Source organism: Heterodontus francisci, chromosome 40 (genome assembly GCF_036365525.1).
Source record: "Heterodontus francisci isolate sHetFra1 chromosome 40, sHetFra1.hap1, whole genome shotgun sequence".
Classification (NCBI taxonomy): Eukaryota; Metazoa; Chordata; class Chondrichthyes; order Heterodontiformes; family Heterodontidae; genus Heterodontus; species Heterodontus francisci.
Window position 1 is genome coordinate 7,600,631 of NC_090410.1, and position 21,009 is coordinate 7,621,639.

At 48.6% G+C, this 21,009-nt stretch overlaps 1 protein-coding gene across 2 annotated transcripts; it reads right to left on the reverse strand.

Annotated features, from left to right (window-relative positions):
* Window positions 1-639: 639 nt before the first annotated feature.
* Window positions 640-17,088, reverse strand: LOC137353037 (bone morphogenetic protein 4-like). Of its 2 annotated transcripts, none has more exons than XM_068018964.1 (4): window positions 17,002-17,088; window positions 14,318-14,676; window positions 5,835-6,196; window positions 640-4,124 (listed from the first exon to the last, which is right to left on the reverse strand). In XM_068018964.1, exons 3-4 carry the CDS (start codon window positions 6,187-6,189, stop codon window positions 3,304-3,306), a joined length of 1,176 nt encoding a protein of 391 aa, XP_067875065.1. In that variant the 5' UTR covers window positions 6,190-6,196; window positions 14,318-14,676; window positions 17,002-17,088; the 3' UTR covers window positions 640-3,303. The 2 variants fall into 2 exon arrangements, with proteins under 2 accessions (XP_067875065.1, XP_067875066.1); XM_068018965.1 differs by lacking the exon at window positions 17,002-17,088 and adding an exon at window positions 16,599-16,618.
* Between the last annotated feature and the right edge of the window lie 3,921 nt (window positions 17,089-21,009).

A 21,009-nucleotide genomic window follows, 5' to 3' on the forward strand; every position in this document is an offset into this window, starting at 1 on the left:
AAAAAACAGGAAAGTCAGAGGAAACCACGGATACACACATGGAACAACAGCACTAAGAAGGACCACTGTTTTTCCCAGTGTTGTGTTTTGCCAGGGGAGGGAGTTACAAAATGACACATACACACAGCTAGCTTAGACTAGGGTAAACTTTAATAATCTGAAGCTCAGAGGCCTGTAGGAATGGCCTGTAACGTGCCAGAGAAAAAGACAAGGATTTGAAAACTGCCTCCACGTTACACTGGTTAGTGAGCACAGCACTATCGCTGAGTTGAAAGTCACTGGTATTTTCCTGTCATGAAACGCCAACATGGAAGGAGTGTGCAATACCCGGGAAAAACTGGAATGAAGGTTTTGGATTTCCTCCCCGCCAGCAGTGAAGTCCCAACTATAAGAGGTGCAGCAAAGACAGTACGAGGCAGAGACAGAGACTTCCTTTCTTGTCAGTGTTGGAAGATGCTTACATTTCTTCACAGGTCTAATTTTTAGACCTTACCCTCTAGTCTTAGACTAGGGGAAAGGTGCTATATAAATGCAAGTTCTTTCTGTTCGTACGTTGAGATGTGTGATTGTTAGTTTGAGTGTGGGAATGTGTAAGTGAGTGTGAGGACAGTGTAATAATTCCAAAACAAACCATCTCTATTCAGAGTCATTGCAAAGAACATTAAAATACTCTTTAAATTAAATTCCATTCATAAGGCGCGATAAATATAATTAACAAACATATAATTAGCTACTTCATACAAAAACACACAGCCCGCCCTTCGTTACCTTTAAAGGGTTAGGATGCTGTGGCTGCAAGTACACAGAGGCCAGGGCTGAGAAAATAAAGGGTTAGGGACGCCCGTTTCTACCGAATGGAGTAGAATGTGTGCCTGCCTGTTTGCATGGCGAGCCTTGTGCCCTTACACCGGTGCCCAAAGGCATTATGTCAGGCTAGGGCAAACTAGTGGGCTTGCTGCTGCCTGGAATCTGCCACCTTGCCGAAGTGGTCATGTGTCAGTAAGTTTTCAATAGCAGAAACAGTGACACAACTTCAAAACCCTATGTGGAAACCTATTTTATACACAGATTTATTTATTTTTAAATTAACAGGGTTTTTTCATCAGACTCCCTGAGATAAATTAAAATAGAATCATTGATCAGCACCCCACCTAACACCTTAAACATTCACTCCCTCCACCACCGACGCACAGTGGCAGCAGTGTGTACCATCTACAAGATGCACTGCAGCAACTCACCAAGCCTTCGACAGCACCTTCCAAAACCCGCAACCTCTACCACCTAGAAGGACAAGGGCAGCAGACACATGGGAACACCACCACCTGCAAGTTCCCCTCCAAGCCACACACCATCCTGACTTGGAACTATATCCCCGTTCCTTCACCGTCGCTGGGTCAAAATCCTGGAACTTCCTCCCTGGCAAGATTGTGGAAACACCTTCACCACACGGACGGCAGTGGTTCACCATCTCGAGGGGCATCTAGGGATGGGCAATAAATGCTGGCCGTGCCAGCGATGCCCACATTCCCAGAGTGAATTATAAATCATGAGCTTAAGATCCTTCAGTGGAATTTAGCCTTTCAAATATCTTGTTTGTCACATTGTGAGGATACAAGTCTGGGACGCGGGGTGGTGGAAGATTGAATATTACGCTTGATTTTTCTGCTGCAAATTGAGCACCTGTGGGTTAGTCAGGCAGAAACATGAGCCTGACTATGTGAGGGAGCTGGGCTCACACCAACAGAGACACAGTTAGTAACACAGGGCACTGGTTATACAGAGCAACTGATCTTGGTAGTGGGAAGCAGGTACTCTCCATAAGTTAGTCTCCCTTATGGTATCGACACTGACTGACACAGCTCGGATCTACAGGATAAACCAACACAAATGGAAGCATTAGCTCTGTCTGTTGGCCTACAGGAAGGCAGCAGGTTCAGTTATGACACAACCTGGTCAACTGCCCTTAGACTGGCATCAGTGAGGGGGTGTTGGGGGGTTTGCGGGTGGTGGGGGAAAGAGGTGTACCCAGTTACCCTGTGCTGGGTAGTTCAAAGGTCATCGGGACAGGATCGGTCTCGGCTGTGATGCTCCCACAGTCGAATAGCCTGCTGCCATTTTAGCTTGCATGGGGCCTGGATAGAGTGGATGCGAAGGGCCTATTCACCTTAGCAGAGACATCAGTGACTAGGGGGCATAGATTTAAAGTGAATAGTGGAAAGATTAGAGGGGAGATGAGGGTGGGGGTCGGGAACTCACTGCCTGAAAGGGTAGTGGAGGCAGAGACCCTCATTTAAAAGGTGTCTGGATATGCACCTCAAGTGCCGCAACCTGCAGGGCTACGGACCAAGTGCTGGAAAGTGGGATTAGGCTCGTTTTTTTGGCTGTCGCAGACATCATGGGCCAAGTAGCCTCTTTCTGTGCTGTAAACTTTCCATGATTCTATGAGCTGGGTACCAGAGGATGGGTGGATTTGTGTTGAACTGACCCCCCAGCAAAATCCAGTGGCTTCGGGGCACAAACCGTCCATAAATATGGGCCAAACAGTGACCCTCACTCGAACACAAGATCACCGCAAAGTTCAAACCACCTTTTACAGAGTCTGAATGTGCAGTCAATTCCTGATCTATTTTCAAAGCTGCAAAAGTGTTGGTAATTTCTGGCGTTCTCCCAGTGCGCTGACTCCAGAGGCCACAGCACAAAACCTAGGCTGGCACTCCAAGTGCAGTACTGAGGGACAGCCGCACTGTCGGAGGTGCCGTCTTTTGCATGCGACGTTAAACCGAGGCCCCGACTGCCCTCTCAGGTGGCTGTAAAAAATCCTATGACACTCTTTCGAAGTTTTCCCCAGTGTCCTGGTGCCAATATATATATCCCTCAACCCACATCACTAAAAGTCAGATTATCTTTGTCACGTTGTTGGTTGTGAGATCTTGCTGTGCACAAATTTGGCTGCCCCCGTTTCCTACATTCCAACAGTGAGTACACTTCAAAAAAAGTACTTCATTGGCTGTAAAGCCCTGTGGGGCGTCCAGAGGTCATGAAAGGCGCTAGATAAACGCAAGTTCTCTTGAAAGGTTGTAGTCAAGTTGGAGTCCCTGATCCATCGTGCTGGCAAGGGCATGGTGACACATGGCTCCTGCCTACAGCGCGAGGTGTATCGTGACTAGTTACGACAGGGAGTCCTCTAGGCGAAGGTCCTTGGATATAACCTCTCAGAAGACTCACCTGGCGTCTGAAAGGGTCCACCTGGCGTTAGTGGAGGGAGTCAAAAGTGAAGCCCCTTTCCCCCTCCAGGTGGGATTCTCAGCGACATCCACATCCTTCGACCGCCATCTCCTGGTAGTTCTTAAGGACCACCCTCTCATCCTCGTCCAAATACAACATGGCGACAGGGCTGAGCTCGGTGGGCACGCAGCAGGCCTTGGGGATATTCACGTTGACGGAATTCACCAGCGTCTGCACAATGGCGTGGCTGGAGGAGTTCATGTGATCGGCCAAGGGGAAGCGACACTCCCCGTGACAGTAAAAGGCGTTGTAGCCGCGGGGAGCGATGATCCACTCTGTCCAGCCCACCCTCTCAAAGTCCACGTAGAGCGGCCGCCTCCGGCAGCGGTTCCGCCCCCGGCTTCTCTTCCGTGGCTTCTGCTTCCCGCCGTGCCGCTTGCTCCTGGAGCCGAGGGCCCTCCCCCTCCCTTCCCGGCTGTAGGTGACCAGGAGCGGCCTCTGGTGCGGCCAGCTGGCCGCGTCCCCCCGCAGCGACCTGCTGACCCTCAGCTGCCCGGGAGGCGACGCGCCTCGGTGCAGCTCGATCAGGAACCGGACGAGCCCCTCGCGGGCCCTCCTGGAGTTTGCCACAGCCGAGCCCACATCGAAGCTCTCCCATTGGGTCCGGTTGGCGGAGAGCAGCCTCCGCTCCAGCAGCCGGTGCCCCGTCCCGCTGCCCCGCGGCCCGGAGAGCTCGTAAACAGCGACCACTTCCAGCCCAGGACGTGCTCCGCCATTGGCTTCCCTGTACAACCGGAGCTCGGCTGAGGTGACCTGCTCAAGACCAGGGATGGTGGTCAGGTTGAAGACAATCTGGTGGAGATTTCCTCCCTCGGAATGAGGAACCTCCTCCAAGTATTCTGTCAAAAAAACCAAAAACAAATTACCAATGGGGTTAATAATAGGCCAAGGGTTTCATGCAGGCCAAAAACTCCCTGTTCCAACAACAACAACTTGAATTTATATATCACGTTTAACATTGTAAAACATCCCAAGGCACTTCACGGGGTGGGGGGGGGGGGGGGGCGTCGATAGATTTTTGGGTACTGAGGGAATTAAGGAATGTGGGGATATTGCGAGAAGGTGCAGTTGAGGTAGAAGGTCCGCCATGATCTTATTGAACGGCAGTGCAGCCTTGAAGGGCCGAATGGCCTACTCCAGCTCCTACTTAGTGTGCAATCGGATTAAATTTGACACCGAGCCACAAAAGGAGATATGAGGAGAGGCGACCGAAAGCTTGGTCAAAGAGGTCGGTTTTAAGGAGCAACTTAAAGGAAGCAAGAGAGGCAGAGTTTTTTGGGAAGGAATTCCAGAGCTCGGGGCCCAGGCAGCTGAAGGCACGGCAGCCAATGGTGGAGCGATTAAAATCGGGGATACGCAAGAGGCCGGAATTGGAGGAGCGCCAAGATTTTGGAAGGTTGTAGGGTTTCGAAATATAGGAACAGGAAGATCCATTCAACCTCTCTAGCCTGTTCTGCCATTCAATGAGATCACCTTAACTCAATCCACTGTCCTTGGTTCTGTACCCCTTAATATCAATGCCTAACAAAAACTATCACTCTCAGTTTGAAATTAGCAATTAAGCAAGTCATGTACAGCACAGGATGCAGAATGAAGCTGCATCTATGCTGCACCAAAAATGTGCCAGACCTGCATCGAAAAAGTCTTAAGGGACTTGCATTTCCATAGTGCCTTTCCTCATCTCAGGACACCTCAAAGGGCTTCACAGCCAATGAAGCAATTGTTTTTTCTGAAGTGCAATCATTGTTGTAAAGGACTGGAGTCACATATAGGCCCATGTAGACACATGATCACTAAGGTGAGACACCAGGGGGCAGTTGAGACCGATGGAACGCTACGTCCAAAGACATTTCTTTTCAAGTTAATACTCACACTGGCCTTTATTGTCCATCTCTAATAGCCCTTGAGCCACTTGCTAGGCCATTTAAGAGTCAACCCACATTGCCGTGAGTCTGGAGTCACATGTAGGCCAGCAGATTTCCTTCCCTCAAGGACATTACTAAACTAGATGGGCTTTTACAACAATCTGGTAATTTTATGGCCACCAGAATAACTTAATTAGTTAACTTAAATTTCCTAGCTGCAATGATGGGATTTGAACTCCTGTCTCCAGCTTATTAAGTCAGGAACTCTTGATTACTAACCCAGTAACATAACCACTATGCTACTGTACCCACGTGTGGTGAAGGTGCTCCCACAGTGTTATTAGAGAGGGAGTTTCAGGATTTTGACCCAGCAGTGATGAAGGAATGGCCGATTTAGTTCCAATTCAGGATGGCGTGTGACTTGGAAGGGAACTTGGAGGTAATGGCGTTCCCATGCGCCTGCTGTGTTTGCAGGTTTGGAAATGGAGCAATCAGGAGAGATGAGGGGTGGCGCGGGAATACTGGGAGAGAAAACGGACGGCTCCCCTCAAGCGCTGGGACCGCACTCCGAAAGCCAGTCCGCCAGCTCTCAAAGGTAAAAGGCAGGCTATGGGTTTGGGTAGGATGCTTCACTACAATGAGGCAGTCAAACCCCTCACCTCCGGCTCCAGTAGCCACACTCACCGAGGTGATGGAAGCTTCGGACTGTGTTGGCGTCCCGTGTGTGTCTCTCCAAGAAGGTGAAGCTGGAATCCTGGATGTTGTCGTAACCCCCGGTGTGAAAGTGATATAAATCCCGCATGTACTGGGGGACGATGGGGTCAGAGCTGGGCTCTGGGAGGCGATTCAGCCCAAATCTGCTGAGTAGTGTCCTACGAAGGGTGTGAACCAGCTCTGGATCCGGCATGGAGTGGAAGGCTCCTTCCTTCCGACTTGCATCCGACGCTCTCCTCCCTCCTTCAGAGTACAAGTTGGCTTCTCCACCCACCAGGACCCGGGCACACAGCACGAACATCTGTAGAAAACTAGCAGGGAGCATGGTGGAGCTGGGTGCAAGATTCAATGGTTCAGTTAGCACATGATGGAATGGGACAAACTTGACCTTTGCATTCACTTAGAGCAAAAAAAGAAAAATGTGCATTTATATAGCGCCTTTCACAACCTCAGGACATCCCAGAGTGCTTTACAGCCAGTGAAGTACTTTTTGGAGGGTAGTCACTGTTATAATGTAGGAAACACAGCAGCCAATTTATGCACAGCAAGCTCCCACAATCGGCAATGTGATAATGGCCGGATAATCTGTTTATTTGTGATGTTGATTGAGGGATAAATATAGGCCAGGACACCGGGGAGAACTCCCCTGCGGTGGGATCTTTAACATCCACCTGAGACGGCAGACAGGGCCTTGGTTTAAAATCCCATCCGCAAGGTGGCACCTCTGACAGTGCAGCACTCCCTCCCCACTGCACTGGGAGCGTCAGCCTTGATTTTTGTGCCCACAAAACTTGAACTTGAACCCACAATCTGCTGACTGAAAGGTGAGAGTGCGACCCACTGTGCCGCAGCTGACACAATGAGCAAAGGGCACTTGTCCAGGGTTGGGAGCTGACGGGGCACACACACAGTCTTAGTAGCGTAACCAAAGCCTACTCCCACAGGCCCATCACAAAGCAACTCCACTTGCTCCAATATGCTTCTTTTAAAAACCCTCCCTCTCTCTCGCTTTCATTCTCACTCTCTAACCAGGTGAGCTCTGAGTTTAGAGGAGTCAGGATCACGCAGCCAGAGATCTGGCACAGAGGGAAGGGAGGCCGCAGTCACTCTTGACCTGCATCATTCTTGGGACTGACTAGCAGCTCCCGGCAACCTTGGGCTGAATTCGCAGTCAATCGTTCAGTTTGATATCCGGCACTGAGGCTTGCTCACCATTCACCACTGTCATATATGGAAGTTGCAGGCTGCTTGACGCTCACTCTGATTATTGACAGTCCAATGATCGGCTCTGTGGCGCAAAAGTTTGTAGGTTCAAGGCCCACTCCAGACACTCGAGCAGAAAATGTAAGCTGAAGCTCCTGGAGATGTACTGAGGGAGTCCTGCACTGTCAGAGGTGCGGTCTTTTGGATAAACACTATTCAGTGAAGAGCAGGGGAGATTACCAGGCCATTATCACATTGATGTTTGTGGGAGCTTGCTGTGCACATTTTGGTTGCCGTGTTTCCTATATTACAACAGTGACTACATTTCAAAAAGTACTTCATTGGCCTGTAACATCCTGTCTCCGTGAAAGGTGCGATACAAATCTTTTAAAGTCACAGGCACCGAGATTCCACGAGTGACTCTCCCAATGTATCTCTGGCTTGACGCTGGAGGAATCCCCGGGGGAATAGTGCCAGCAGGTGGTGTTTCCCTGGGGGAGGGAGGGACAGGAGTTCCACTCGTGGGATCTCAGGATCTATAATAGTTGTGCCCAAGCTCAGCTTCCCAGATAATCTTGAAATGTATCCCACAGCGGCCAGAGGTTCTAACGTTTCTTTGTTATGGGTGTTACCCTGCTACAGCAAAGCCTGGATGGGAGTTATACCTACTGGGACCAACAATAACAACTTGCATTTATATAGCACTTTTAATATAGTGAAATGTCCCAAGGGGTGTTATCAAACAACAGTTGACACCCAGCCACTTAAGGAGATATTAGGGCAGGTGACCAAAAGCTTGGTCAAAGAGGTAGGTTTTAAGAAACGTCTTAAAGGGGGAGAGAGAGGCGGAGAGGTTTACGAAGGGAATTCCAGAGATTAAGGCCGAGACAGCCGAAGGCCCACGGCCGCCAATGGTGGAGCGATTAAAATTGGGAATGCTCAAGAGGCCAGAATTGGAGGAACGCAGAGTTCTTGGAGGGTTGTAGGGCTGGAGGAGATGGCCCATGTGGTGCTAGCATGGACCAGTTGGGCCAAATGGCCTGTTTCTGTTCTATTTGTTCTATGTAGTTTAAAAGCAGCTCAGTTCCTTCCTCTATGTTGCTGGCTGGGCTCTCCGATTCTCCCCTGGTTAGATGGAGGCCACCTCTTCTCCACCAGTCTGCTTCATCTTGATGGCAGCTCTCGTCATTTATCAACATACAATTCATAACTAGCAGGATGCTGCATTCTCAGTCTTCCGCAAGGTACAACCTCTTCTCTCTCTCTCTCTCTCTCATATCAGCATTCTAGCAGTATCTCTAACTCCACTGCAAACTGTCACTTCCCTATGGAGCTCGGTGATAAAAGAGAAGGGGAATGGTACAAACTAGGGTGTATTCCTTGGAATTTAGAAACTCAATGGGTGATTTAGAACATAGAACATAGAACAGTACAGCATAGTACAGGCCCTTCGGCCCATGATGTTGTGCCGAACCTTTAACCTACTCTAGGATCAAACTACCTACCTACCCTTCATACTACTATCATCCATGTACCTATCCAAGAGTCGCTTAAATGTCCCTAATGTACCTGCTTCTACTACCACCGCTGGCAGTGCATTCCACGCACCCACCACTCTCTGTGTAAAGAACCTACCTCTGACATCTCCCCGAAACCTTCCTCCAATCACCTTAAAATTATGCCCCCTGGTGATAGCCCTTTCCACCCTGGGAAAAAGTCTCTGGCTATCCACTCTATCTATGCCTCTCATCATCTTGTACCCCTCTATCAAGTCACCTCTCATCCTTCTTCGCTCCATTGAGAAAAGCCCTAGCTCCCTCAACCTTTCTTCGTAAGACATGCCCTCCAGTCCAGGCAGCATCCTGGTAAATCTCCTCTGCACCCTCTCTAAAGCTTCCACATCCTTCCTATAATGAGGCGACCAGAACTGAACACAATATTCCAAGTGTGGTTGAACCAGGGCTTTATAGAGCTGCAGCATAACCTCGCGGCTCTTAAACTCAATCCCCCTGTTAATGAAAGCCAACACACCATACGCTTTCTTAACAACCCTATCAACTTGGGTGGCAACTTTGAGCGATCTATGGACATGGACCCCAAGATCCCTCTGTTCCTCCACACTACCAAGAATCCTGTCTTTAAGCCTGTATTCTGCAATCAAATTCGACCTTCCAAAAATTTGATTGAAATTTTACAGATATTAAGGGTAACTGATGGGGTAGATAGAGAAAAACTATTTCTGCTGGTTGGAGAGTCTAGGACCAGGGGGAATAGTCAAAAAATTAGAGCCAGATCTTCCAGGAGTGAAATTAGGAAACACTTCTGCACACAAATGGCAATCAATGCTTTATCAATTGTTAATATTAAATCTGAGATAGAGTTTTGTTACCCAGAGGTATTCAGGGATACTGGGGCAAAGGTGGGTTAGGTTACAGATCAGACATGATCTCATTGAATGGTGGAATAGGTTTGAAGGGCTGAATGGCCTCCCCCTGCTCCTATGTTCTTTGGGGAGTTGGTTCCTTATAACTTGGGGAGAGGGAAGTTTCTGCCTTCCTCCCCCACCAACTTCTCCCACCTTCCCCGCAACCTAACCCTGTGGCCAGGAACTCCGAGGTCAGATACTTTAATTAAAAAAACAAAACTCAACGATGTTAAAAAGGGAGGGACAGATTGTGTGCAGTTTCTTGGCTGGCTTCTCTTCCATTGATGCCGTGAGGGAGATCATTACAGGTTAGCTTCTCCCATTTCCTGCAAAAATCCACTTGTTATTTTTTTTAAATCAGGTCTCTTTACCACGAGGCATGTACGATTACACGGATGGAGCAGAGTTCTTGCCGAAACAGACACGTGTCATCCACTATAATCTTCAGATCGTCCCAAACTCTGCTGCCTGTATCCGAACTCACACCGAGTCCTCTTCACTCATCACCCACTGTGCTCGCTGACCTCCACTGGCTCCCAGTCCAGCAACGCCTCGATTTTAAAATTCTCATCCTTGTTTTCAAATCCCTCCATGGCCTCGCCCCTTCCCCTCCCCACCGTCCCCCCGTCCCCAATCTCTGTAACTTCCTCCAGCCCCACAACCCTTCGAGATCTCTGCGCTCCTCTAATTCTGGCCTCTTGTGCATCCCCGATTTTAATCGCTCCACCATTGGTGGCTGTGCCTTCAGTAGCCTAGACCCTAAACTCTGTAGTTCCCTCCCAACACCTCTCCTCCTCCTCTCTACCTCGCTCTCCTCTTTTAAGACACTCCTTAAAACCTACCTCTTTGACCAAGTTTTTGATCATCAGCCTTGATAACTCCTTATGTAGCTCAGTGTCAAATTTTGTTTGCTAACACTTCTGTGAAGCACTTTCGGACGTTTGTTTACTGCATTAAAGCCGCTATATAAATGCAATTTGTTGCTGTGCGTGTGCCAGTTCTGAATCACATGGATGATAACTATGTACTCATTGGGCTCCTGAGCTGGTTTGTGGTCCTGAGCCAAACTAAGGGAGTGCTGTACTGTCAGAGGTGCCGTCTTTCAGATGAGACGTTAAACTGAGGCCCTGGCTGCTCTCTCGTGTGGACACTAAAGATCCAAAGGCACTGTTTCGAGAAGAGCAGGGGACTTCTCCCCGGCGTCCTGGCCAATATTTACCCCTCAGCCTACATCACTAAAACAGATTATCCAGTCATTATCACATTGCTGTTTGTGGGAGCTTGCTGTGCACTAATTGGCTGTTGCGTTTCCTACTTTACAACAATGACTACACTTCAAAAAGCATTTCGTTGGCTGTAAAGCACTTTGGGATGCCCTGTGGTTGTGAAAGGTGCTATATAAATGCAAGTCTTTCTTTTCAACAGGACGACTTAGGGGTGGCGCAGTGGTTAGCACCGCAGCCTCACAGCTCCAGGGACCCGGGTTCGATTCCGGGTACTGCCTGTGTGGAGTTTGCAAGTTCTCCCTGTGTCTGCGTGGGTTTTCTCCGGGTGCTCCGGTTTCCTCCCACAAGCCAAAAGACTTGCAGGTTGATAGGTAAATTGGCCATTATAAATTGTCACTAGTATAGGTAGGTGGTAGGGAAATATAGGGACAGGTGGGGATGTTTGGTGGGAATATGGGATTAGTGTAGGATTAGTCTAAATGGGTGGTTGATGTTCGGCACAGACTCGGTGGGCCGAAGGGCCTGTTTCAGTGCTGTATCTCTAAAAAAAAAAGGGCAAACAAATTCTTACATTGGAAAAGAGTGGCGAGCAACAGCAAGTGTCTTCAGGACCAGTGGGGAAATAGAGGAGACTGGGGTGGGGTAAACACGAGAGTACGTATTGATGGTTTAAACACCTTGCAAAGGTTGCAGAGAAACATTTGCTTGAATAGTGCTCGGAATGAGCAGTGACGTGGAGAGACTGGGAACGCTGGGACTGTTCCCCTTAGAGCAGCGAAGGTTGAGGGGCAGATTTAAGAGAGGTGTTCAAACTCATGAAGGATTTTTATAGAGTAAATACAGAGAAACTGTTTCCAGTGGTGGGAGGGGTGGTAACCAGGGGATACAGATTTAAGGTAATTGGCAAAAGAACCAGAGGGGGAGACGAGGAGAATTTTTTTTAAACAGCGAGTTGTGATCTGGAACGCGCTGCCTGAAAGGGCGGTGGAAGCAGATAAATACTTGAACTGGAAAGATTTGAAGGGCTATGGGGAAAGAATGGGGGGTGTGGAACTGATTGGATAGCTCTTTCAAAGAGCCAGCAGAGGCTACGATGGGCCAAATGGCCTCGACCTGTGCTGCAAGATTCTATGGATGCATTGTGAATGACTGCTTTATGATGAAATCATCTGTCTTGCAAGCATAAGGAAATAGTGCCCCTCGTGTATGTTATGCATGACTCTCTGCACAGTGTGTGTGTGGTTTGCAGATAATGTGCAGGGAGGACCAAAGTGGATGATGATTATAATCTATCTGACAGACGTGGCTAAATTGTCCCTTCGGTAAAGACTGAAAGAGTCCAAGCACAACCGATAATAGTCTTAATCTCTCTCACAGACGTGCATAATAGCAATCAAATATTTCAAATGAAATAGGAGGGATTGCATCCCAGGTGCAGTCGAGGATGCGGGACTGTGCTTGATATCTCATAGAAGGAGGACATTCGGCCCATCGAATCAAAGCTAGCTCTCTGTAGAGCAAATCCAGTCAGTCCCATTGCCCCCCTCTACCCCCATAGCCCTGCAAGTTTATTTCCCTCCAGTGCCTATCCAATTTCCTTTTGAAATCATTGATCGTCTTCAGCTTCCACCACCCTCATAGACAGCGAGTTCCAGGTCATTACCACTCACTGTGTAAAACAAGTTCTTCCTCACATCCTCCCCCCTGCATCTCATGCCCAAAACCTTCAATCTGTGTCCCCGAGTCTTTGTACCATCAGCTAATGGGAACAGCTTTTCTTTGTCTCCTTATCTCAACCTGTCATAATCTTGTACACCTCTATCAAATCTCCCCTCAGTCTCCTTTGCTCCAAGGCGAACAACCCCAGCTTCTCCAACCTAACCTTGTAGCTAAAATCCCTCATCCCTGGAACCGTTCTGGTAAATCTCCTCCGCACCCTCTCAAGGACCCTCACATCCTTCCCAAAGTGTGGTGACCAGAATCGGATGCAATATTCTAGTTGGAGCCTAACCAGAGCTTTATAAAGGTTCAGCATGACTTTCTTGCTTTTGCACTCAGTTCCCCTGTTTATGAAGCCCAACATCCCAATTGCTTTGCAAACCACACTCTCATCATGTCCTGCTACCTTCAAATATCAATGCACATGAACCCCCAGGTCCCTCCGTCCCTGTACACTCTTTAAAACTGTCCCATTTAGTCTATATTGCTTCTCCCTATCCTGCCAAATCGCCTCACCTCACCTCACCTCACACTTCTGTGTATTAAATTCAATCTGTCACTTGTCTGCCCATCCTGTTAGCCTGTCTGTGTCCTGTTGCAGTCCACTGGTATCACCCTCACTGTTTGCCAAGTTTGGTAAATTTTGAAATTTTTCTCTGTATTCCAATATCCAAGTCATTTACATATATCAAAAAAGCAACAGTCCAATAAACCGAATAGTTTGCTGGTTTCTGTGGCTCTGTACTGCTTTAGGTGGTGCAGTAAATGACTGAACCAGCAGGACTGCCTCCCAAATTTAAACTTTCTGAAAAAAAAGTCATTTCTTTTCAACAGAGGTTGCTGGTCAGACAGACCCTGTAACTCTGTTTCTGTCATTGCTTTTGGAGCATTTTCCGGTTTTGACCCAGATTATAAAAAGTAGGACGTGCATTTATATAGCACCTTTCGCAACCTCAGGGCATCCCAAAGCATTTTACAGCCAATGAACTTGCTGAATTGTAGTCGATATAGGAAACGCAGCGCCCAATTTACGCACAGCAAGCTCCCAAAAACAGCAAAGGGATAAATGACAAGATCATCTGTTTTATTGATGTTGGTTGAGGGATAAATATTGGCCTGGGCACCGGGGAGAATGTCTCTCCTCTTCTTCAAAATAGTGGCCATGGAATCTTTTACATCCGCCCGAGAGGGCAGACGGGACCTTGGGTTAACATCTCTTCTGAAAGACGGCACCTTCGACAGTACAGCACTCCCTCAGTACTGCACTGGGAGTGTAATGCTAACATTAAGAATTCCGCATCACTTAAAACAGGCTGCAAGTCAGAGAGAGGGCAAGGATGCAGGAATCAGTGCTTGTCTGCACTGTGATAGCCAGTCTCAGCATTACGGACACAATAGGAAGCATCGGAATTAGCTCCTGACCTCTAGCAACTCCTTCAGCGATAGCTCCCAATGTCGAATATCTCACTGAGCCTCGTGTACAGATCATCGTGCCCCATGGATCTGTACCCGAGTGAGAGTCACTGCCTCAAGGAGAAGAGGGTGAGGTTGTAATTGGAGAACATAACTTGACAGCAAAAGTACACATTTTCAGATAGAATAGTACATGGGAGACCAGCCACAGAAATATGAATTCGCCAGTCTCTGCGCTTCCCTGAACACTGCCAAGTACAGAGGGGGTCTAGTGTTGTGAGAGAGCCTCACACTGGGCTATCAAGTGACACGTCTGAGAGGCACAGTCACTAACTGGGTCACCTCATCAACCCCCTCCCTCTAGACACGGAACAACCTTGTGTCAAATGTTACCACAGCCCAAAAGCAAAGGGGGGGGGGGGAAGAAAAAAATTCTCAATTTAAACTGAACTTTTTTTGATACTCACTGTGTTCCGCAGAAGTGGAGATTCCATGGTTCAAATTCCCCGAGGATGAGGAGCAAGATGAGTCTCCGATTGTAACACTATTTTAAATGTATCAACATTCCTTCTCTTTAGGGCCAAATAAGTCTTTTCTAAAAAAGAATTAGTCTCTTAGCACGTTCCTTTTTCTCTTTCTATTGTCGAGTTTCTTCTCCATGTCTCACCAAGACTGTTGCACCTCCTCTCCTCTCTCTGTTCCTCTCTCTCTCTCTGCCCTCAGTCCATTTAAACTTCTCATGCACCTTCCTGCTTTAAGTTGACCAGAGGTTGATGTCACATGTGGCAATCAGCCAACAATTCCATATCATCAAAAAAAAACATGCCTGGGAAAACAAAAATGAAAACACTCAAAAAAACACACACACACACACACACAAAATCCCTGGTCAATTTCAGTCAGAAACTGTATCAAATGCTGGAGGGAAATGAACAAGACAGTGCATCACAGTGGCTTTCAATTGACTGCATCAGAAATCGATAGGGTCGACCTGCAATCTGATTTGGACACAACTCAAACTGGATGAATCAGAGTAAGTGTTCCACTTACACGACCCATCCAGATCCCCCGGACACAGGAGGGGGCTGAACTGCCAAGAGTGGAACTCCTTAACTTAATCTCCTGCTTTCTCTCCATCTTGCCCCAAGGGGGCAAAAGCTGTTGGAAAATAGCCTCTGGGGTGCATTTAGAGGGGCCAATTGCCACAAGGACAGGAGGAGGCCACTCAGCCCTTCCAGCCTGTTCCACCATTCAATTAGATCATGACTGATCTGTATCCTAATTCCATCTATCCCAAAACCCTTAATCCCCTTACCCAACAAAAACCTACCAATCGTGGCTTGACATTTTTTTTTTAATTGACCCCCAACCTCAATAGCTTTTCTGGGGGAGAGAGTTCCAGATTTCCACTCCCCTTTGTGTGAAGAAGTGCTTCCTGACATCACCCCTGAATGGCCTGGCTCTAATTTTATGGTGATACCACCCCCCCTCCTTGTTCTGGGTTGTCCCCCCCACCTTAGCCTCTGCTGTCCTGGTTTCCAGGACCCAAGGGGCTGGATCTCTCCGAGGAGCTCATGTTACGCAGTGTTTCCCAGACACTGGGGGGCCTCGATATTTGCGTCAAGGATTTGACACGATAATGAGCTCCTGCACATGTTTCTTTCATGGGGCAAGTTACCAATCACTGTCCAAGGTTGAGTATCCTTTTATATAGCGAGAGAACACAAGGTTAGAGGCTGTACAGCTCACGATATCAGCCAAGGTTGCAAAGAGTAGGAGAGAAGACAAGATAAAGCAGAGATTAGGTGACTCCGTTAAGGTTTTAAAGCTTGAAGATTGTAGTAGGCTGCCTGTAATTTGCACCGTCCCGTTCACACATCACCCCCTGTGCTCGCTGACCTACATTGACTCCCAGTCTGGCAATGCCTCGAACTTAAAATTCTCATCCTTGTTTTCAAATCCCTCCATGGCCTTGCCCCCCCTCTCTATCTCTGTAACCTCCTCCAGCTCAACAACCCTCGCAGGTCTCTGCGTTCCTCCAATTCTGGACTCTTGAGCATCCCCGATTTTAATCACTCCATTATTGGCAGCTTTGCCTTCAGCTGCCTGGGCCCCAAGCTCAGCAATGTGATAATGAGCAGATCATCTGTTTTATTGATGTTGATTGAAGGATAAATATTGGCCAGGACACTGGGGAGAACTCCCCTGCTCTTCTTCAAAATAATACCCTGGAATTTTCAACAGCCACCTGAGAGGGCAGACAGGGCCTCAGTTTAACATCATATCTGCAAGACAGCACATCTGACAGTGCAGTACTCCCTCAGGACTGCACTGGAGGGTCAGCCTTGATTTTTGTGCTCAAGCCTCTAGACCTGGACTTGAAATAAGAGAGAACCTTCTAACTCAGAGGCGAGAATGCTGTCCACTGAGCCGTAGCTAACACTGGGACTGTGATGCCCTTCACAGTCGAACTCCCTGCAGACCCTCACTGTTTCAGTTCACACATTACCATCGGCCGATTGGGCGAGGTGCGTAATGGAAAAAGGAATTGCAACATCTCCAGGAGTGGAGCAGAGAGGAGAGAGAAAAAAACCCCAAAAATATTCCAACACAGGAAGAAAGTTCACAACAATATCACAGTGGTGTTTGGTCCTGGTGATGGGGCACACTCCGAATTCTTTTTTGGCCACCCTATTGTTTGTGCTAGAGGTTTCAGTCAAATCGAGAGCAGGAGACACACAATACTACCTTTCCTGTCCCGGTTAATTGCCACTTCCGTCCTTTATTCCGCACATTCCAATCGTGTTATGCTCTCTCGGCCCCAGAAGCCAAAAAATAAAATTTGAAAACATGCAAGGTGGGTGACTCATCTGTTTTTTTTCTCTCTGTGACCAGGAGTCGCCGTTAAGAAAGGACCGATAGATAAATAAGAGAGAACGTTCGCAATGGAAAGGACCCAGCCTCTCCCCACCGACCAGACCGTGATGGGAGACTGGAGCTCAGTGAGAGCAGATGCAAATCCACAGGCTCCTTCCATTCAGCATCTGAGCAGCCTGGTCTATGGCTCTTATATTTAATGGATGTGCGATTCCTTCTCCAGCCCCCCCCCCCCCTTTACCTACCAACGACAGGGAAACTGAGTGGGACTCACCCGTAGAGGGATTCACAATTCCTCCGTTTGTCCTCACTGATATTATGCCCCAGCACACAATACAGACGCAGGTTATTCCATTTGCCACTGAACAGGAAGTTTAATTGCAGAGGGAGCACTTTCAATGCAGAGTTCCTCCCTGTTCCACGCCCCCTCCCCCCACCTCCCACCAAACTCTTCCCATTTCCCTGCAGTGCATGTACGGACAAGTCCAAAACAAGTTCACGCAGGAGGTCCCTACCAGCCCAGCATTCAGAGCACGGTGGGATGAGGGGTTGACAGAGCCCTGAGCCGGTCAGAAACACCCACTCACGCTCATCCGCGCAGGGTGCCTATCGAGCGCTGGTGAGAAGGATTTGGCTGAAGCGATGTGCAGTAATTAGGGGGTTGTCAAACGGCAATACTACTCGAGATGCCTTGTGAGGCTTCCAATCCTGTCTTGGCTGGACACAGATAGAAATTTGACTGCTTTTCACCTGCGTCACAGGGCCAAACAAACAGAGCCTATGGGACCCAGTTTTGGAGATTAATACACCATGCTCCCCCCCCCCCCTCCAGAGGCCTGAAAAACATTCAACCCAAAATTGGACTGGGTCATTTCTCAGGCCGCTATTGACCTCAGGTGAAAAACAGATCCTTTAAATAAACAAATAAGGATACCTAGCCCCCCTGCTTTAGGTCCCCCTGCTCAGGAATTGGACAGAGAGGGTTGGGTTAGGACACACTCATGATTCTACTGGGACTGCCAACAAAAGGTGCTTTTTAAAAAAAAAACATAAAATCAAAATAGAAACCTTCCTGGGAAGCTTAGGAGACTCGAGCATAAAATGTGCAAGAGCCCAAGGCTCAATTTTGGGCCAACCCTCAGGGCTGCTGAGTGCCGAGTCTTGGGCACATAAATGGGCCCAGACAAATTTTTATTCGTTGTTTTATAAAGTCAGGAGGGGTTGCATCACATAACTCATGGTGTATTGCTCTGCAGCCAACATACAGATGAGTAACTTAGTGTGTGCCTTTGAGACAAATGGGTAGAATTGCAGTGCCTTCCTGGGTCATTTAGAGGCTAATTAGTCTTGTGTATATCCTCGGGTCAATTGGAGGTCAGAATGTCTTCCATGTACAATTTTAAAAAAAAAGTGTGGTATAGGAGTTTGCATGGGTGACGCTTCAAGTGTGGCGACTGTGTCACAAAACTAAACATATTTTAAAGGACCAGATCTCCCGTGGCATCACTCACATGTAACCTGTTACTGAGGTCATTCAGAGTGCAATTGCAACTTTGTGTAAATCCAAGCTCCAAGTCAATGAGTAACTTTCTTTATGTTGAAGATTGTTTTTCATGTAACAAATTGTGACACTGTGGGCGATGGATGTGTGCTAGACACAAAATTTATATATATATAAATATCATTTTCATGTTAATTAAAGGCTGAAATAAAGTCTTTCCCGCTTCTGAAGGCACATTTCTTTCCTGAGGTGGTATCCATTAACGGTTGGCCAGTACTTTGCTCAAGTGGCCGTGCTTCATATGTTAGCTTGGCCAATGAGGTAGTGGCAAACTATTTGACCTTGGGGAGAATCACAGCCAAGCTTGCTCTCATCCACACTTTCCACCGTTTACGCACTTATATTTTCCAAAAGAATTCACTGTTAACACAACAGAGTGCAATCTGGATAATAAATGTGGGAGATATCAGATCGGGTGACCAAAAGCTTGGTCAAAGAGGTGGGTGTTAGGGAGTGGCTTAAGAGAGAGGAGAGGAGTTTCGGGAGGGAATTCCAGAGCGTGGGGCCGAGGTTGCTGAAGACACCAGGGGTTGGGTGGGGGAGGGGGGCCGGCAAAGGAAATCACAGATGGCCAAGTAGTCAGGGTTAGAGGAACGCAGATGTTTTGGAGGTTGCAGAGCTGGAGGGGGCGGGGGGGGGGGGAGGAGGTATCGAGGCCATGGAGGGATTTAAACACAAGGACGTGAACTTTAAATTTGAGGGGGTGCTCGACCGGGAGTCAATGCAGGCGGTGCGGGTTAGGATATGGGCAGCAGAGTTTTGGATGAGTTAAGGTGGTCATGAAGATGAAGGAGGGACAGGAGGATTGGAGTATAGAGTCTGGAGGTGACAGAGATTTGGTTTGGGGTCAGCAGCGATGGCCCTCGTGGTCCAGGAACCGGGAGAATCACCACGTTGGCTCAAATATGAAGGAGGGAGATAGCAGCGGGCAGTCACTAGCAAAGGATCAGTATCCCAGTAAGAATCGTCACCTTCAGGACAGGAGGGGAGAAAGCCTCATCCCTCCCTGACACTGTATTCTCCTCTAGCCCTACAACCCTCTGCGATCTCGGTACTCCTCCAATTCTGTCCTCTGTGCTGCCTGGGCCCTAAGCTCTGGAATTGCCTCCCTAAACCTCTCTGCCTCTCTCTCCTCCTTTAAGACGATCCTCAAAATCCGACCTCTTTGGTCAAGCTTTTGGTCACCTGTCTGAATAGCTCCTTATGGAGTTCGGTGTTAAACTGTGTCTGATAACAGTCCTGTGAAGAACCTTGGAGACAATTTCCGATGTTAAAAGCACATTGTTGTGGAAGGGAAGGGGATAAAGTTTGACATCAGTATTCCATCCCACAACAGTGACTAATGCCGGATTTGACGCCTGTTATTGACACTGACAAGTTTGTCTCCAGCTTCTTCCAGTTAGCTTTGACCCTGAATCACTTTCCAGGAAGACAACAGCGTCTGGAGAGTGACAGTGAAATCGTGATAGTGTCCACGAGCCTTGGCAAGGTTCCTGGGCAGCAGTGTCTGGAGTGAGACAGTGAGAGACACGAGGCATGCGGGGGCGGGCACAGGATTTTATCTCCCCTTCGTTGTTTGACCAGGACGCAGTTTTTATCTGTAAATAAACAGACAGGCATTGCAGCAGCTTCCTCCGAAACACTCACTTTCCATCCTGTGCCCCTTATCTCCAGACCAAACCGACTACTGCAGCAGTCACGAGGCGGGGCTGGGTTTCCTCTCTCCACAGGCAGCGCGCTGGTTCCAGTGAAGGCCAGTGATTGGCCAGTAAACATGGGCAAGGTCAAAGTGGGGGTGGGGGGGGGGGGGCGCTTCCCTAACTCACTACCTTTCGTTCACATTTGCTGTTGCCCGCACACAAGGCACAACCGAAGCAGCTGCCCCCACCTGCTCACTGTGCAGCTTCATCCAATCGTGGAAGGAGATTCCTGTCAGACTATAGGATGGATGAAAGTAGTGTGCAAGAGAGATATAGAGAGAGCGAGAGAGAAAGCTGGGCGGGGAGGAGGGCGATAGAGCCAGAGAGGGAGACAAAGGGGGAGGGCGACATTGAGAGAGAGGACGAGAGAGAAGGAAGACGAGAGAGAGGGGGACAGGGGAGGGGGGGAGGGAGGGCGAGAGGGAGGGCAAGAGGCAGGTGGAGGGTGAGAGAAAGGGAGGGCGACGGGGAAGACAAGAGCGAGGGAGGGCAGGAGGGAGAGGGGGCAGGGAGGGAGAGAATGGAGAGAGATACAGACAGAGACTGAGAGAGTGTGAAACACAGAGAAACAAAGAGACAGTGGGAGAGAAAGGCAGAGAGAGACAGAAACACGAACACATATATAGGGATAAATTGTGACTTTGCTCAATATGGCGGTGCAGTGGTTAGCACCGCAGCCTCACAGCTCTAGAGACCTGGGTTCGATTCTGGGTACTGCCTGTGCGGAGTTTGCAAGTTCTCCCTGTGACCGCGTGGGTTTTCGCCGGGTGCTCCGGTTTCCTCCCACAGCCAAAGACTTGCAGGTCGATAGGTAAATTGGCCATTGTAAATTGCCCCTAGTGTAGGTAGGTGGTAGGAGAATGGTGGGGATATGATAGGGAATATGGGATTAAAGCAGGATTAGTATCAATGGTTGTTGGTCGGCACAGACTTGGTGGGCCGAAGGGCCTGTTTCAGTGCTGTATCTCTCTATGACTATGACTCTATGGTAAACTTGGTGATAACAAGTTGGCACATTCCA

What these genes read in the sequence shown, in the direction of transcription:
- LOC137353037 (XM_068018964.1), bottom strand. Translation starts at nt 6,189, where the DNA reads ATGCTCCCTGCTAGTTTTCTACAGATGTTCGTGCTGTGTGCCCGGGTC. An exon ending in CCGAAGCTTCCATCACCTCG is followed by an intron (nt 4,125 to 5,834) that starts GTGAGTGTGGCT and finishes TTTTTTTGACAG; the next exon opens with AATACTTGGAGGAGGTTCCT.